General features: G+C 40.3%; 1 protein-coding gene across 1 annotated transcript in view; it reads right to left on the bottom strand.

The window, feature by feature from the left end:
- Positions 1-19,904, bottom strand: part of LOC124789979 (nodal modulator 3) — a 158,658-nt gene that overhangs the window by 89,697 nt on the left and 49,057 nt on the right. The window contains exons 6-7 of the mRNA XM_047257524.1: positions 9,881-10,049; positions 5,743-6,034 (exon numbers count right to left, since the gene is read on the bottom strand). Of these exons, the coding sequence (XP_047113480.1) occupies positions 5,743-6,034; positions 9,881-10,049 (461 nt within the window). The remainder of the gene's footprint in view (positions 1-5,742; positions 6,035-9,880; positions 10,050-19,904) is intronic.

The following is a 19,904-nucleotide window of genomic DNA, read 5'->3' as shown; positions in this document are numbered from 1 at the left end:
CTACACTACACAGCCCAGTATTCCATCAAGCATCCACATTCTTTTCACTTCTCTCTTTTACCACCGCCCCTACCCCCCCCCCCCCCTCCACCGCCACTGCCCCCCCTCCATCTAACCTCCTGACAGCACCTAACTGTCCTGCGATCTTGTCCCTGTACGCTCCCACAAGCAGCACTTTATTGTCATTGTCCCTCCCCCCCCCCCCCCCTCCCTGTCCCAGCCTCCTCCTTACCCCCAACATCCAGAGAGCTTCTCCCATCAAGTGCTGCTGCTCAGAGTCTGGTCTTGATGGCCAGAGACTGTGGTCATGGGTGTGAGAGTTGCATTTGCATGCGTGTGTGTGTGTGTGTGTGTGTGTGTGTGTGTGTGTGTGTGTGTGTGTTTGTTCTCTAATTCAGGTAAAGGCATTTTTGACTGAAAGTTTACTTGATTGACAGTCCTTTTTGTTGTGCCTGTTTGCAACTCAGCATGTCTGCTATATGGTGAGTAGTAATCTACCCTTTTTATAATATTGTCATTATTCCATCCTGGACATTCCATTGTTTAACTTTGTTCAGCAGTGTGACATTTATGCAACCACTTACTGTGCGACATGTTTTATTTAGCATGACATTTACTTTCTTTGTATTGCAGATCTGTTCCAGATTTGTAGGCATATTCGGCTGGAGAGAATTAAAGGCCATTAGCTGTTGTTTCAAGAACAGGAAAGTTTGCATCATGTTTGCTGTACACCAATTTTCTCAGGGCATTATTTCTTGCTGCCAATTTTTTGGGTGTATATTCACAATGGTTCTTTAAAGTGTTTAAATAAGGTTATGACTTTGGCAATTACATGCTCTCCTGCAGCACCATAATTTTCAGTGACCAGAATCATCAATAATGTCCAATGGCTTATCCAACCTGTGTAGTAAAACAGTTCAAAATAGATGCTGACAACTAATTCTCGGCCATCAGTAACTTGTTAGCAAGAGGTTTCTACTTTATTACTTCCTGTAAGCATCATCAATTTAAAACTTCAACTAATTGTAGGACCCCAGAGTTGTTTTGCATCACATGCTGCAGCTGTACACATTCTTGATGCTTCTTCATGCTTTCTAGTGTTATCTGCTCACCTTCCATTATGTTGTCTTCTTGGTCCTTTCAAATCGTCTTAGCAATTCACCCAGCTGCTTGTTGAGCAACAATCAGTTTTTGAATGGTTTTCATACTGAAAATCCATGTGTCATTGATGTAAGTTTGATTATAAACCTTCCAATGCGTAAACATTGGCAGTTTAATTTTGAAAACTCTAGTTACAACAAAATATTGCTATCTCCACACCTCTTATCATTTTCTGTTTATTTCTTTTCCCGTCTTTCCAGTGATTAGCTGTCCTAAATACAAAAGTTTATCAAGTGGTTCTATCACTTCATTTTTAATTTATATAATATTCTTTTGATGTGCTGACCATATATAATTTTAGCTCTAGTGTATTTTAATTCCAAATTTCCTGTATTGACTACTTCTATTAGGTATCGAAGGATTTCTGACCTAGAGGCACACATGCAACACATATGAAAAGTGTGCAAAAGTGATTGAGTGCAGAAAGACACTATTTACTGCTAAACAAGTTTCAGATCAGATGATATAATTGTGTACAGGTATACATGTAATTGGACTTTAAGTACATTTTCCTGGGTTATATGTACATATTTATATCCTAAAAATGGACATAGAGGCTGAAAGCAGCTGATTGTGTCAGATGTACATCTTGTGTATAACAAAGGAGAAATGAAACAATGGAAAGTCCATGTTGGAATATCAAAAATGTTATGTAAAGGATAGATTGCTACTCATCGTGAAGATGACACAACTGAGTTGCAGACAGGCACAACATAAAGACTTACACACTGAGCTTACAGTCAAACCTTTCATCAGAAAGGAAAAGAAACACTCACTCATTCACACAAACGATCACACTTCACATGCACACGATCACTGTCTCCAGCACCTCCAGCCAGAAGAAAACTGTATCACATCGAGCAGAAGTAGCAATCCAAAGTGGGGCATGGTAATGGGAGGGATAGTAGGTTACAGTTGTGGGGAGTCAGTGTTGCCTCATGGAGCATGCACGGCCTAGGTGGCAGGACAAGAATGCTCTGTGCTGTCAGGATGCTCTGGGTTGGGAAGGGGGGCAGGGGCAGAAAAGGAGAGGAGCAGAAAAGGAGAGGAGCAGAGAAGGAGAGAAGACCAGCCAGTGTGTTGGCACACAGCAGTGCACAATGAGGGTGAGTGGACATTAATTAGGAGGAGGTGATAAGAAAGGGTGCAGAAACTGTTGAGCAGTAGCAAGTCTGCAATTTATTTACCTCTGCTGCTATCAGTTAATTTGTCTCTCAAATAGCAAAATTCATCTATATAATTTTCCCCATTCCCAAGCAAATTATTCTGTAACACTTCAGGATGTGTCCTATCAATCTATTCCTTCTTTTACATTGAAGCGTCATAAATTCCTTTTCTCCCTGGTTTGACTCAGTACATCTTCATTACTTACACATTCAGCCCATATAATCTTCATCAATCTTCTGTAGCACCACATTTTATAAGCTTCTATTTTCTCACCTGTAATGTTTGTTGTCTGTGTCTCACTTCAATATATTGGTCCACTCAAGAAAATAGTTTCAGACAAGACTTTCTAACGCTTAAATTAATGTTTGACATTAACAAATTTCTTTTCTTCAAAATAGGTTCTCCTCCAATATCAAGTCTGCATTTTATATCTCCTTTACCTCTGCTGCTGTCAGTTAATTTGCTTCCCAAACAGCAAAATTCATATATTATAAGGGGCGTTTAAAAAGAAATGAGCCAGAGGCATAATTACAGAAACCAGTATCTGTATGCTAGAAGTATTGACTCTGGCTGTTGAGACACTTGTCCCATCACAGTGGGCAGTGAATGGCCGTCTCATAAAATTCCCAGGGCTTCGACATTAACCAGTTCCACATGTACAGCTGGATTTCATTGTCCGAGGTGACTTGTTTGCCCCTCAGAGACTTTTTAAGGGGACCAAAAATGGTGTATTCACAGGGAGAGAGGTCCTGACTGTATGGAGGGTGGCCGAGAACCTCCCATTTTAATTTCTGCAGGAGTGCTGTGACTGTGTTGACTGTATGAAGCTTTGCATTGTCATGGAGTAACATGAGCCCACAGATGAGATTGCCTGGACATTTTGATTTGATCGCTTGGCGAAGGGTGGTCAAGGTTTGTGAGTAACACTGGGCATTCAGTGTTGTCCCATGCTGCAGGAAGTGAATCAGAAGGGGTCCATTTTGGTCAAAGAAGAACGTCAGCATAACCTTTCATGCACTCGTGTGGATAGCCTTGGCTTTTTCTCGTGGTAGTGATGACCCTGGATGCTTCCACTGGAGACTTCGTCGTTTTGATTCTGGTTCAAAGTGATGACACCATGAGTCATCTCCAGCCACCACTCATGCCAGGAATGCATTCCCTTCCAGAGCGTAGTGCAGCAGATGAGCAAGACAGTGGGCCATTTGACATGCTTCCTGGTGTGGTTTTAGACTGTGGGGCCCCCATTGGGCACACAGTTTGCGCATGTGTAGTCATTCCTTCATGATGGTGTGAACACTTCTGATGCTGAATCTGACCATGGCAGCTATTGCTTTCATTATCATTCGGCGGTCCTGGGTAATGAGTGCATCCACCAGCTGGACGATTTCATTAGTAAACCAGTGTGGCGCTCTAGACCATGCATCATTAGATAACGGCACCCATCCTTCCCTGAAGCACTTGTGCCATGCCTTGATCTTTGCAAGGGACATGCATTGTTTGCCGTACACTTGTGACACTTGTCGATGAATGTCCGTTCCTCCTACACCTTCCACTGTCGCAAAACACACAACACCTCTTTGCTCTTCTGTGGATGCCTCCGCATCACTGTTTGCAATGCGACTGGCAGTGCTGGACGACTGATGCATGCTGCTGCTAACTCTGTATAGGCACGTGTGCCACCTAGCGACTGGCTGTGAACTTCCACGCTCTGGTCAGAACCACACATCATTATACTTGCCATGATATTACCTTCCTGTCACTTGTTTGCACTTTCCAGACTCCAGCTTGTTTCTTTTTGAACATCCCTTACACTTTTAGTGTCATTCCTTAATGTAATTATCTTTGCATCACCTTATTTAAGATGATTGCATTCCGTTATGCTGGTATTATTTTTATTTATCATCTTATAACCTCTTTTTTTCAGCTCTATCCATTCTATTCACCTCATCTACCAAGTCGTGTGCTCTCTCAGATACGATCACATGCCATCGGCAAACTAAGTTTCCTTTTTATTTCTTTTTCCTAACATTTAATGTCTTTTCCAAATTTCTCCCTGGTTTCCATTACTGCTTTCTCCGTGAACAAATTGAACAATATGGATTTTAGGCTACAAATCTGACTCTCTCCCTTCTGAGCTACTGCCTCCCTTTTACGTCCTCTGATCTACCAGCAGCCTGGTTTCTGTATAAGTTTAAATAACCTTTCAACACCTGCATTAAATCACCAACAATTTCAAGATTTCAAATAGTGTATTGTTTCAAATTCACAAATTATAAATGTAGGTTTACATGTAGGTTTACCTTTCTTCAATCTATAATCTATGATAAGTCATAAGGTTAGTATTGCCTAGTGTGTTCCTACTTCCTTTCCATTTTTCTGTAAATAATTCAATTAAGTATTTTGCGGTCATGACTTACAGCAATAATGCTTCAGTAATACTCACACCTGTCTTCTTTAATACTGGGATATTACATTCTTCTTGAAGGCTATGGGAATTTCGGCTGTATCATGTATCCTGCACAGCAGGTGGAACAGTATTGTCATTGTTGGATCTCCCAAGAGTCTTAAAAACTTTGAAGCAATGTCATCTATCCCATGTGTCTTGTTTGAACTTACGTCTCTCAGTGCCCTGTCAAATTCTTCTCAGAGTATCGCATCCTCCATCTCATCTTCATCCACTTCCTTTTCCCTTTCTGTGGTGTGTGTGTGTGTGTGTGTGTGTGTGTGTGTGTGTGTGTGTGTGTGAGAGAGAGAGAGAGAGAGAGAGAGAGAGAGAGAGAGAGAGAGAGAGAGCGTGTTTGTGTACTCTTGCTCGTGGAAAAGTATTGGTCCTAAAGTTAGCAAAATTTTCAGTGTTGTTTATGTGCCTCCACAATTTGGTGGGTGGTTACCTTTACTTTACTTTATTATTTTTTATCAAGCATATTTAATAATTTTTTTTTTATCAATCACATTTAATAAACTGAAAAAGCTTAGTTATTCTCTATTGCTAAACAGTCTATTTCATCTCCCCGTGAAGGATGTTTAGTTTGGAATGAACATAGGAAGGGTGCGGATGAATTTGTAAGTGTAAAAACGTGGTGATGTATAAGATATTAGTCAGCCTACTTAGGAATCAAACTATTATCAACAAAAAATCAATACAAAGCTTGTGTAACCTGAATTTCATATGCTGTTGCCTAACATACTGGCAAAATCACCTGACAAAAATGTATTCTACATTTATGTTTTATTCTATTCATAGATGGAATGATAAAAATACTGACAGGTTCCACTCACAGCAAGGGATTATAATTACAGGTATGATCTATAGGATATGTGAATAAATGTGGGTCTATGTCCTTTCTAATGGACAGTGCTTGTATCTTCATTATGATCATTTTTTTTTGTGTGTTATATTCTATTAACACTTACTGTAATCCACGATTTTTCTCCTCTTCTGTCACTTCCACACTAGCCTCGTATTTTCCAGGGGCAAGAAAGTGGCAAAACTCGCCACTTCCATGGTTTAACTTCAAGGTAATTTTTTCACTTTCACTTCCTTTCTTGGAGATGAGGATATTTCTTGGGCCTCTTTCCGCAACACCAGTTGTTAAGTGGTGAGGTGTTATACTACCACAAACCTTGAAAGCAGAAGGATATATATCTGCCAGCTGTGGTGTATTAGGCGTTATCTTGACAGGCGTATCCCGGAATTGCATATCACCTGTAAAATAAAATAAATAGGGTAAAACTCTTATAGATGCTTGATTTTTAAGGGCTAGTGAGACAAGCCCAATCCAGACCATCATACTTGACAAACAATTAAAAGTGTAACTAGTTTATATCACAATGAAAAAATGCAGATACAAATTGCATCTCTTTGGCTATATACCTTTGCAAATATGCCTTAACTCTTAGACTTTCAGAGTCATCATCATTTTCTTCTAAAGTTTCCAGCCCCTGGCTGGGTCTCTTGGGAACATAAGTTCTCGAACTTTTCCTGTTGTCAGACTTTGGAATAATATACCAAAACATCAGTCTTGCTTGTCAATGAGTTATTGCCTCTACTATTTGATGAGCTGTTGCTTTTACACCAAAATAACTTCACTACTGTCAGTGTTTTACCATTTTCTATTGACCACATTTAATGAAAGTGGCAAAACTCACTACTTCCACGATTTATTTTCAAGACAACTGTACCACCTTCACTTTTTGTCTAGGAGATGTGGATATTTCTTGGGCCTCTTTCCACACACCAGGGGGAATGGCGTATTGTTTAGACCAGTAGACTGAAACGGGGGAGGGGGGGGGGGGTGATTTGTGGACAAGGAAGTGAAAGAAATTTTCCATTACTACTCAAGTTTCTTTATTTAATTCTGTTGAATGCTGTTGATCAGATCATGACCTTAACAATATCCTCTACGGAGTACAGTCTGCAGCCTGTTTCTGTTTGCATTCTGCTTGAAAGCACCAAAATTCAGACTAAGATTGGTTGGTTGGTTGGTGGGGAGGAGACCAAACAGCGAGGTCATTGGTCCCATCAGATTAGGAAAGGATGGGGAAGGAAGTCGGCTGTGACCTTTCAAAGGAACCATCCTGGCATTTGCCTGAAGCGATTTAGGGAAATCACAGGAAACCTAAATCAGGATGGCCCGACATGGGTTTGAGCTGTCACCCTCCTGAATATGAGTCGAGTGTACTAACCACTATGCCACCTCGCTCAGTCAGTCAGATTAATTATGAATAATTATTGAAAGAATCCAGTATGATAGTGGGCTTTCATGGAAAACAATGAAGGCCCGTGATGGTGGGTCTACATATTAATGTGCATAAGCTAATTTACATCAAGTTTCTTCAGATTCAGCACAACCTAGAAGATGAATTACTTATGATATTTACTACGAGATAGTCTAAAGTTTACATGAGAAGATGTAGGTATGCCCAGCAGGCAAAGAAAGACATTTCTGGTGCTTCCAGTGCGATCCTGTACTGCATTGCTCATGCATGAAAACTGTTTTTTCTCCATTGTCTACTCTTCATTCAATCACTATAAAATTCTTTACCTTTGTGTGTGACATCAATTTTGGGAAAAAATAAAATAAAATAAAAAATCTTTAGCCAATTCCTCTGATCACTTCATATGGAAAAATTGCATCTTGTAAAAAAAAAAAAAAAAATTATGTATTGGAGACATAATAACTATGGATTATATTATTTTTCAGGAAGATATTCCTGCACATAGTTACTTATAAAAATGAATGTCATATATGACAGTGGTAAAGTCACAATATGATTTCCCTTACTGTGAGGTGATCATCTGAAGTAACGTTATGTTCATCCAATTTTTATTAGATCCCGGAGATGACAAATGCAGAGAAATATCAGTGCATTAAGTTTCACAACTTAGAACATACCTTAGCACATAATTTAAAAGAATTCAGTGACTGTATTAAAAGGACAGTTCACTTGAAAAAAAAAACTGTAAAATTACAAAGAGACAAAATAGCTGGCCACTGCTTTCCTCCTGCATACAAAATTTCAAGTATTGCCAATAATTCATTTAAAAGTAGGAATACCATTACCTAGCTTTCATGATTGCTAGTTCCTTCTTCAGAGAGGAAGTCTGTGCTACTGCAACAGGTGACTATCAGGCAATCAACAGTGAATTGGCAGGTTGTACCCAGGAGCAGTATCTTCTTAAGGGGAAGTTTATTATATTTTGGTTAAAAAAAATCAAATTTTTTTTAATTTCATTTTTGGATCTGTAAAAGTGTTTAGAATCCACCCCTGAAGCACATGTGTGGCAAGTGCGACTAAAATGCCACGACAACCCGGGAGAGACCATCGATCGATTGAGAGGCCAAGGAAATTCAAAGGGAACCAGCACACAGCTGAACACGAGACTACGTTTGCGAGCACATCCGCGAAAAAGCTGAAATTCAGCGACTACAATGACGTTGAGATTGATCCTGGATTTTCCTACATGATGCTGGACTTTTTGGCATCCTTCAGCTTATTATCGACTTCCATGCGGAAGGCAGGTAGTAACTGATCGTTTACTACCTGCCTTCTGCATGGAACATGCCTATCTCACCACTGACTACTAGTGTTAGACACATACGGTTGCTGTCAACAAGTATGGGCCTGAAGATGATGATGTAACAACATCGAAACTAGTCGCCAATAAAACCAACACCTTAATACAGCTGGAAGAATTTTGTCATTTTTTAACAAAGGTCTTTCTGGTCTTAACTCATGAGCTGTGGGACAAACTTGGCAGCAACATGATGCATTCAAAGATGCTGTGTCAGGATTTCATGACATGATATAACTGATATGGTACATTCTTCTGCAATATCTTGGACAGTCAGGTTTTCTTGAGTTTCACATAAAATTTAATGCAGACGCATTGTTCCTCTAACTCTGCCAGCTCAAAATTTGCAAACTGTGTGACACAATGTTTTATTCAGTACATCACTGAACAATAACTAACATTCATACAACAATGAAACTTCCAGCAGTTACATTAACCACATGAGTGTGCTAGGATGTAACCGCATTTTGCTTCAAAACACCATTGGCATGAAATTACAAATGTTCTGAAACTTTTTGAACAGACCTCGTAATCCAGTGAAATACAATAATGTTACTATGATTGTCACCCAATAACTGAAATAAGACAGTACAAATAAAGAAGACCATCCCCAGAACCCAACAGTTTTGACATCCGGAAAAGGGCCACTACAAGCATGGTCAACTTTTTGGTTCTATTGTTGTTTTAGCGTTCATAATGACACTGCCTGACACCAAAGAGGATTTTATTCAAGCTGACACTAGCTGTGGGAGGCTACACACTCATATAAAACAGTCATTGGTTATAAGAAACCAGACCTGCAGAATTTTGCTTTGCAGCTTGAGTAATATAAATACTCACATCATTCACTGAGATTTGCTCACACTCGGATTTTATTGGCAAACTGTACTAAAAGAAAAAGGAAAAAGAAACAAGAAAATGAACTCTCAAAATTAATTACAGATGTGCAAAAACATTACTGGTGGTTCTAGATTAACAGGAAAATAATTACACTGCACACTGTGTCAACCTGTCAAGATGTACATTCCTACAGAAAGTAAAGTAAGTGAATAAGTGATTTTACTCTTAATTTGGACAAAAGCTACATTATAGTTTGGGCCCTTTTCATATTTTCTGGTCTTGATCCAACAGCATTAGTTCCTTGAAGTATGAATGCTAAAAGAATGACCGTTCTCTTTTACCCATACTTTGGCTGCACTTTGGAACTGACAATTTAGATGTCCAATATGAAAGTTCTGTTGTTCATAAAGTAAAGTCCATAATCAGGTGGCTCAATGAAATACATATGAATAAAACTAAATGGGTATGCTCCAGTCCTCATTCCATCCCCACTGAGATTACTGTGGACATGTTACAATGCCGTCTGACAACCAGACCCACTTCTTCGTAATAAGTGCTCATGGTCAGTCACTTAAAACCAATTTGAAATGCACTATAACAACTAGATTTTAACTGTGGAGCTATCTGTAAACTCACTTGCAACAACCTGGAGTTTGTATGTTCCTGCCTGCATGTTTTCTAAGTGATATGATCCATCCGATTTCGTAACACTTCTGATGGACCCATCCAAAAGTATAGTAGCTCCCTCTATGCCTTTACCATCTGGTCCAAGCAAAAGCTTTCCACTTACACTGAAACCTTTAACCTGCAAAAAATAGAAAAAGGTTTTTATGAAACTATACATTGCACATGCTTGTGGACACACACACACACACACACACACACACACACACACACAGGGTGCAGTGTAAATAAACCTCCCTCCAATGCTTCTGGTTCTTGTCTTGCTCATTTATCTTTGAACAACTAACACCTTGAATTTAAAGGCCTTAAGAATCTTTTTCACTCAGTTGTCATGTGAGCATCCTTCTCTTGGTCTCCTTCCTGCAACATTTTGATGGAAGCATGCCAGAGGGGTCATGAGGGGAGCAAGCCTCTATACATATCTGTACCACTTCAATCATTTCAGTTCAAAAGTCTCCAGCAGGCTTCTTCCTAATCCTTACAAAATTAGATTTCCTTGTTCCATAAAATATCTATTTTTGTTTTCTTTAGACAAATACAGAGGAACTTCTTATTTGATGCCTGAAGATAGTTCTTACATGTTTTAGCAAATACTGCTACTTCTAGTTCAAATGTTAGCATGGATTTGAAATATGTTCTGTAAAGGAAATTCCTAGAAGTTTGTTGAAATATTCAGAGTACCTAACATACCGTATGGTAGATCTTAGAAATTTTTTGTATTCTGTTTCCAATTTTTTGATATATAGTGTAGCTAAAAAGTACTACAAGTTGGCCACTATATATATCTCCTCATCTTCAATTTTTAGATGGACTCCTGGAGATTTCCTCCTTAACAGCAAACTTAATGTTGTATTTTTTCCAGATTTAGTATACATTTTCATGAATTCTTCCAGACAAAAATCTAGTTTGGTTTGACCTCAACATCTATCTCGCTACAAACCAATACACTATCAGCAAGTTGCTGAGTCTTTTTTTTTTCTTCTTCTTCTTCTTTCCCCCACTTCTTAAATTTCGAAAGACTCCCCCGCCATGAACCATGGACCTTGCCATTGGTGGGGGAGACTTGCGTGCCCCAGCAATACAGACAGCTGTATTGTAGGTGCAACCACAACAGAAGGGTATCTGTTGAGAGGCCAGGGAAACATATGGTTCCTGAAGAGGGGCAGCAGCCTTTCCAGTAGTTGCAGGGGCAATAGTCTTTATAATTGACTGATCTGGCCTTGTAACATTAACCAAACAGCCTTGCTGTGCTGGTACTGCTAACAGCTAAAAGCAAGGGAAAACTACAGCCATAATTTTTCCCGAGGGCATGCAGTTTTACTGTATGGTTAAATGATGATGGCACCCTCTTGGGTAAAATATTCTTCAGGTAAAATAATCCCCCATTCGGATCTCTGGGCGGAGAAAGAAAACTGGCGTTCTACAGATCGGAGCGTGGAATGTCAGATCTCTTAATCGGACAGGTAGGTTAGAAAATTTAAAAAGGGAAAGGAATACATTAAAGTTAGATATAATCAGAATTAGTGAAGTTCAGTGGCATGAGGAACAAGACTTCTGGTCAAGTGAATAAAGGGTTATTATAAATACAAAATCAAATAGGGTGATGCAGGAGTAGGATTGCGGATACGCTACTATGAACAGCATACTGACCACATTATTGTAGCCAAGACAGACACAAAGTCCACGCCTACCACAGTAGTACAAGTTTATATGCCAACTACCTCTGCAGGTGATGAAGAGATTGAAGAATGAGGCAATAAAAGAAATTGTTCAGATAGTTAAGGGAGAGACAAATTTAATAGTCATGGGGGACTGGAATTCGATAGTAGGGAAAGGAAGAGAAGGAAAAGTAGTAGGTGAATATGGATTGGGGGGGTAAGGAATGAAAGAGGAAACCACCTCATAGAATTTTGCACAGAGCATAACTTAATCATAGCTAAAACTTGGTTTAAGAATCATGAAAGAAGGCTGTATACGTAGAAGAGGACTAGAGACATTAGAAGATTTCAGATAGATAAAATAATGGTAAGACAGAGATTTAGGAAGCAGGTTATAAATTGTAAGACATTTCCAGGGGCAGATGTGGACTCTGACCACAATTTATTCGTTATGAACTGTAGATTAACAGAAGAAACTGCTGGATAAACTGGAGGAACCAGAGGTAGTAGAGAGTTTCAGAGACAGCATTAGGTAACAGTTGACAAGATCAGGGGAAAAAATACAGTAGAAGAAGAATGGGTAGCTTTGAGAGAGGAAATAGTGAAGGCAGCAGAGGATCAAGTACATAAAAAGACAATGGCTAGTAGAAATCCTTGGGTAACAAAAGAGAGATTGAATTTAATTGATGAAAGAAGAAAATATAAAAATGCAGTAAATGAAACAGGTGAAAAGGAAGACACTCATCTCAGAAATAGATATTACCTGCAGGAAAATTAAAAAGACTATTGGAGAAAAGAGAACCATCTATATGAATATCACGAGCTCGGATGGAAAACCAGTCCTAAGGAAAGAAGGGAAAGCAGGAAGGTGGAAGGAGTATATAGAGGGTCTATACAAGAGCGATGTACTTGAGGGCAATATTAAGGAAATAGGAAAGGACGTACATGAAGATGAAATGGGAGATACGATATTGCATGAAGAATTTGAGAGAGCACTGAAAGACCTAAGTCAAAAAAAGGCCCTGGGAGTAGACAACATTCCTTAAGAACTACTGATAGCCTCAGGAGAGCCAGCTATGACAAAACTCTACCACCTGCTGAACAAGATGTACGAGACAGGCAAAATACCCTCAGACTATAAGAATATAATAATTCCAATCCCAAAGAAACCACATGTTGACATATGTAAAAATTATTGAACTATCACTTTAATAAGTCATGGCTGCAAAATAGTAACATAAATTCTTTACAGACGAATGGAAAAACTGGTAGAAGCTGATCCCAGGGAAGATCAGTTTGGATTTCAAAGAAAGGTTGGAACACATGAGGCAATACTGATCCTGTGACTTATCTTAAAAGATAGATTAAGGAAAGGTAAACCTACAATTCTAGCATTTGTAGACTTAAAGAAAGCTTATGAAAATGTTAACTGGAATACTCTCTTTCAAATTCTGAAGGTGGCTGGGAGTCAAATACAGGGAGCGAAAGGCTATTTACAATTCCTACAGAAACCAGATAGCAGTTATAAGAGTTGAGGGGCATGAAAGGGAAGCAGTGGTTGAGAACAGAGTAAGACAGGGCTGTAGCCTATCTCCGATGTTATTCAATCTGGATACTGAGCAAGCATTTGGAGTAGGAATTAAAATCCATGGAGAGAGAGAGAGGGAGAGAGAGAGAAACCTTTGAGGTTTGCCGATGGCATTGTAATTCTATCAGAGGCAGTAAAGGACCTGGAAGAGCAGTTGAACGGAATGGACAGTGTCTCAAGAGGTGGATACAAGATGAACATCAACAAAAGCAAAATGAGAATAATGGAATATAGCCGAATTAAATCACGTGATGCTGAGAGAATTAGATAAGGAAATGAGACACTTAAAGTAGTAGATGAGTTTTTCTATTTGGGGCGCAAAATAACTGATGATGGTCGAAGTAGAGAGAGATATAAAATGTAGGCTTACAATGGCAAGGAAAGCGTTTCTGAAGAAGAGAAATTAGCTAACAATGGGTATAGATTTAAGTGTCAGAAAGTCTTTTCTGAAAGTATTTGTATGGAGTGTAGCCATGTATGGAAGAGAAACATGGACGATAAATAGTTTAGACAGGAATAGAATAGAAGCTTTTGAAATGTGCTACAAAAGAATGATGAAGATTAGATGGGTAGATCACATAACTAATGGGGAGGTACTGAATAGAATTGGGAAGAAGATAAATTTGTGGTACAACTTGACAAGAAGAAGGGATCAGTTGGTAGGACACTTTCTGGGGCATCAAAGGATCACCAATTTAGTATTGGAGGTAAGCGCGGAGGGTAAAAATCGTAGAGGGAGACCAAGAGATGAAGACACTAAGCAGATTCAGAAGAATGTAAGTTGCAGTAGTTACCTTGAGATGAAGAGGCTTGCACAGGATAGGGTAGCATGGAGAGCTGCATCAAACCAGTCTCTGGACCGAAGACCACAACAACAGCAATAACAACAACAAATTATGAAACGAAGAAGAAGAAGAAGTAGTGGTGAACAAATTTCTTGTTGAACTCCATTGTGTTTCAAAACAACCTCACCCAATATTTTCAACATGTACACAGCTCTAAGTGTTATGAGGAACTTTCTTGTGCCTCAGCTACTCACTCACATGCCTGCCTGGTACATGGTACATGGTTACAGAAAAAAAGAGAGGTGAATACTCACTACTCAAGATCTAAAATACATTCCTACTATTCCAGTGTCCTGATTCATACATTTTTAGTCCCTAGGTTAAAGAGTTACAACATTGTGATTCTTCTTTTTGTCACTCATTTCCTGCTCCCAGTCATGAGTAAGTACTGCATTTTCTTTCAAAATTTGTTAAAAATTCTGTACAGCTTTTGATGCCTGATCTCTGTAAGTACTTTGTTCATTTCTAGATTGACTTCATGTGATCTATCAGACTTCTTGTTTTATGCTGTAGGTACTGTCTCCTCCACTTCCAATCAAGTGAAATTATCTGCCATTACACTATCAGAATTGTGAAGCTCATCAGCAACAGAAGAGTAATCTCCAAAACAATTTATCAAAGTATGAAAATATCTTTGTAACTCCTGAAATATTTGGGTCATGTCACTTGTCGTCTCATCACTAGAGATTTGTATAACAGTTTGTTAACCCATGTATAATAGTCAGTAGAGCTAAAAAATAAAGTATCAAATCAAGGAACAACTAAAATATGTTTCACTACATCAGCAGATTTGAGTTTTATACAAAGGGTACTCACTTTCAAATTTATCTACCCTTTTTTCGATTTGGCAGCACTAATCCAAGAGGGAAATAAGCAAAAATGGAGTCAATGTGTAGATGCACTTTTCCAGAAGCTTTTTGCCTTGTTGTGCACTCTGAAATATGTATCTTTCATTGTGTTGACTTGAAGGAAAAGGTGCAACCAATTTTTTCCCACTCAGTGCCGTCTCGTGTAATTATGTTTTGGGGCAATGCAACTAAGGTAAGTAAAGTACACATTAATGAAATTGGATAGGTAAAAAAATCTGCTCACCAAGTGACAGTAGGAGAATACATAAATAATAAAAGGTTTTACATAAGCCAGCTTTCAGAGCCAGTGGCTCCTGCTTCCGGCAGAAGGGTTGAAGGGACAGAACAGGAGTGAAGGAAAAGGACTGGAGAGGTTTAGGAAAAGAGGTGGAGTTCAGAAAAGTTACCTAGAACTCCAGGTTGGGGAAGACTTAATGGGCAGGATGGAAAGGAAGGACTCATTGCAGGGGCTGCACTGGAGAAGATCTGAAAACCTGAGAGCTTAAAGGTGGAAAACAGGGTAATATGGAAGACAGAGATTAGTGCTAAAATATCATGCACAAGTTAATAAGAGTGAAAAGCTAAGTGAATTGTATGTAACAGAGGTGGGATGGGGACAGCGAAAGATGCAGAAAACTAAAATGGAGTGAAGAATGGAGTACTTACTGAGAAGAAGTGTTGAGACAGAAGAAATTAATGTAATTTATGGCCAGGCAGGTGGTGAGAACCAATGGCATGTTGTAGTGCTAGTTTCCACCAGCAGAGTTTTGAGAAACTGGTGTCTGGGGTAAGAATCCATACGGCTTATGTGGTGAAACAGGCACCGAGGTCATGACTGTCATATTGTAGAGCACACTCTGCAACAGGATGTTGCGTGTTGCCAGCATACACCCTCTGCCTACGCCCATTCATCCTAGTTGATAACTTGGCGGTAGTCATGCTGATGTAAAAGGCTGAACAGTGCTTGCATAACAGCTGGTATGTGACAAGCATCATTTCATAGGTGGCACTCCCTTTGATAGTATATGTTTTGGCAGTTACAAGGCTGGTATAGGTGTTGGTAGGAAGGCGCATAGGGCAAGACTTCCAGTGGAGATGGTCACAGGGTAGGAGCCATAGAGTAGGCAGATGGTTGCAGAAGGAGCATATGGTCCGACAAGGATATTGCGGATACTGGAGGGGGTGACGAAAAGCTGTTCTGGGAGTGCTGGGTAAAATCTCAGACAGAATGAATCTCATATCAGGTTATGATATTTGGAAGCCATGGTCCTGTTGAAGTAGCTAATTAATACATTCAATACCAGGACAATAGTGAGTGACAAGTGATGTGCTCCGAACTTGTTTCCTGGAGGGATCAGCAGTACCAGGATTGGATGTGATGGCCTGGGAAATCTGCTTCTAAACTAGATTGGTGGGGTAACTATGGCCAGTGAAGGCTAAGGTGAGAAGGGTGGTATATTGCTGTAAAGACTCTGCATCCAAACAAACGTTTGTCTCGAATGTCAAACCTAAATGGGAGGTAATGTCTGAGATGGAAAGGATGGTACCTGTCAAAATGTACTTACTGTTGTTTGTTAGTAGGTTTAATGTGAACAGAAATGTGTAGCTGGCCTTCGGAGAGGATGAGATCAACATCAAAGAAAGTGGCAAGGGATTCAAAATAGGACCATGCGAAATTTAAATGGGAGAATGTATTTCGAGATTCCAGAAATTCTAATAGGTCAACCTCACAATGAGTCCATAAGGCAATGATGTCCTCAATGTATTTAAACCAAACCAGGCTGTGAAGGCTTATGGATCTCAGAAATGCCCCCTCAAAGCGACCCATGAAAAGATTGGCATAGGAAAGAGCCACCCTGGTCCCCACGGCCACACCTCTGATCTGTCTGCCCCTCAAAGTTGAAGCATTTGTTGTTAAGTATGAAGTTGATTAACATGAGCAGGAAGGATGTCACAGGTGTGGGATCAGGTGGGCACTGACTGCGGAAATGTTCAGCAGCAGACAGACCATGAACATGGGCGATGTCGGAATAGAGGGAGGTAGCATCAATGGTGACAAGCAAGGTGTATGGTATGAGTGAGACAGGCACATATTTCAGATGATCTAGGAAATGGTTGGTGTCTTTAATATAGAAGGGAAATCTTTGTACTATGGGTTGCAGGCATTGATCATGCCCTGTAATGAGATCCATTCTGTCTGAGATTTTATCCACCACAGCTAGCATAGTTTTTTGTTGCCCTCCCAAGCTCCTGTCATATTCTTGTCAGACCCTATGCTCCTTCTGTAACATCTCGCTACATTATGCCTCCTACCCCTGTGATCATCCCCGTTGTGCGACTTGCCCTATGCATCCTCCGAACACCAGCCTTGTAACTAGCAAAACATATACTATCAAAGGGAGAGCCATCTGTAAAATGGCACATGTCATATACCAGCTGTTATGTAAACACTGTTCAGCCCTTTACATCAGCATGAACACCACTAGGTTATCAGCTAGGATGAATGGGCATAAGCAGAGGGTGTACCTCGATAACACACAATATCATGTTGCAGAGCATGCTAGTCATGACCTCAGTGCCTGTTTCAGCACGTGTACCATCTGGGTTCTTCCCCCAGACACAGGTTCCTCAGAACTCTGCAGGCGGGAGCTAGCACTACAACATGCCGTTGGTTCTCACCACCCACCTGGCATTAATTTACATTAATTTCTTTGTCTCAGCATTTCTACACAGTAAGCATTATTTTCTTCATTCTGTTTTAGTTTTCTACATCTTTGATTTTCTGACCTGTCCAACTTTCGCACCATCCCCGTCCCACCTCTGTTCCACACAATGCACTTATCTTTTCACTCTTATTAACTCATGCACAATGTTTTAGCAGTAAATTCTGTCTTTAATATTACCATGTCTTCCACCTTTAAGCTCTTGGGTTTTCCTATCTCATCTGGTGCAATCCTCAACAATCAATCTTTCCTTCTCATCCCATCCAATAAGTCTCCCCTGACTCGAGGTTTAGGAAGATTTTTTTCAAACTCTACCCCTTTTCCTAAACCTCTCTAGTCCTTTTCCTTCAGCCCTCTTCCTGCCCCTTCAACCCTTCTGCCAGAAGAAGGTGCCACTGACTCCAAAAGTCTGCATCCATAAAACCATTTTTTAAGCGTGTGCTCTCCCGTCGCCCTTGGTGGGTAGACTTTTGTCTACCTAATTAAATTATGTTGACAAAAAGAACATATTAAGCTATTCAATGACAATTAGTGATAATTGTGCAGCAAAATGAAGAGAACCAAAAATCCTGTGGGTTCCTAATTAAACATACAAAAATACTTGGACTTCTTATACTCATTTTCTCGTACATTAGCTCTTTAATGTTATTTGTGTTTAGTAATGGAAACCAGTTTCAGCTTAACTGAAATTTTCACTACCATAATATATGATGTGAAAATAATTTTCTAGTACATGTTGCATCTCTGTCTAGGGTTTGGAGTGGGGGTCTACATTCTGGAGCAGAGGTATTTTAGAAGTAGTCACACAACGAGTACACAGGAAATAATAAATGGAAACAAAAATTAGATAAAACACTTTAGAAAACACATCTATGGGCAAACCCCTACACATAAGAAAGAACTGGTTCATGAAGTATATCCTGACAGTATTATGAAAAGGATAGTTTGTACTCATCACATAGTGGAGCACAACAGCCAGACAGTCGGAAAGTAAGTTTTTGGTCAGCAAGATGTTCATCGGAATTAGTCAAAACACACACACACACACACACACACACACACACACACACACAATATGGAAATCATTTACACATGACTAATGACTCTGGCTGCTGAGGCCAGACTGCAAGCAACAGCGCACGATGGAAGAAGCAACCAGGTGTAAATAAGCAGGAGTCTGGGAGAGGGTGGAGGAGGCATAGCAGGGTAGGGGCGGGAGACGATAAAGTGCTGCCTGTGGGAGCATACAGGGATGAGTTGGGGAGTGGGTAGGACACTTGGGTGCAGTCATGAAGTTAGATGGAGGGCAGGGGGAGGTGTGGGGGAGGGGGAGGGCAACAAAAGAAGGAGAGAAGCAGAAAGACTGTGGGTGCATTTGCGGAATAAAGGTCTGTGTTGTGATGGAATGGGAACAGGGATGAGTTAAGGACCATAACTAACAAAGGTTGAGGCCAGGAGGGTTACAGGAATGTTGGATATCTTGCAGTGAGAGTTCCCACACATGCAATTCAGAAAAGCTGGTGTTGGTGGGAAAGATCCTGATGGCACAAGCTGTGAAGCAGTCATTGAAATGAAGAACATAGTGCTGGGTGGCAAGGTCTACAGTTGAGTGGCCCAACTGTTTCTTGGCCACAGTTTGTTGGTGGCCATTCATGCGGACAGACAGCTTGTTGGTTATCATGCCCACATTGAATGCAGCACAGTGGTTGCAGCGTAGATTGTAGATCACATTACTGGTTTCACAGGTAGCCTTGCCTTTGATGGGATAGGTGATGCTAGTGACCAGAGTGGAGTAGGCAGTGGTGGGAGGATGTATGGGACAGGTCTTGCAGGTTTATTACAGGGATATGAGCCGTGAAAGGTTGGGAGCAGGGGTTGAGTAGAGATGGGTGAGGACATGTTGTAGGTTCAGTGGGTGGTGAAATACTGCTATGTCAGGGGTGGGAAGGATAGTGGGTAGGATATTCCTCATTTCAGGGCATGACGAAAAACAGCCGAAATCCTGGCGGAGAATGTGATTCAGTTGCTCCAGTTCTAGGTGGTACTGAGGGACTACTCCTCTGTAGCTGGACGTTGAGACTTTGGGTACTGGTGAGTGGCTGGAGAGCTAAGGCATAGACGGCCTGTTTTTGTTCAAAGCTAGGAGAGTAATTACAGTCTGTGAAGGCCTCAGTGAGATGCTTGGTATATTTCGAGAGGGATCACTCATCACTACAAAGGCAATGGTCACAAGTGATTAGGCTATATGGAATGACTTCTTGATATGGAATGGATAGCGGCTGTTGAAGTGGAAGTATTGCTAATGGTTGGTAGG

The sequence above is a fragment of the Schistocerca piceifrons genome, chromosome 1, assembly GCF_021461385.2.
Source record: "Schistocerca piceifrons isolate TAMUIC-IGC-003096 chromosome 1, iqSchPice1.1, whole genome shotgun sequence".
Lineage (NCBI taxonomy): Eukaryota > Metazoa > Arthropoda > Insecta > Orthoptera > Acrididae > Schistocerca > Schistocerca piceifrons.
This window is presented reverse-complemented; position numbering and strand designations above follow the sequence as displayed.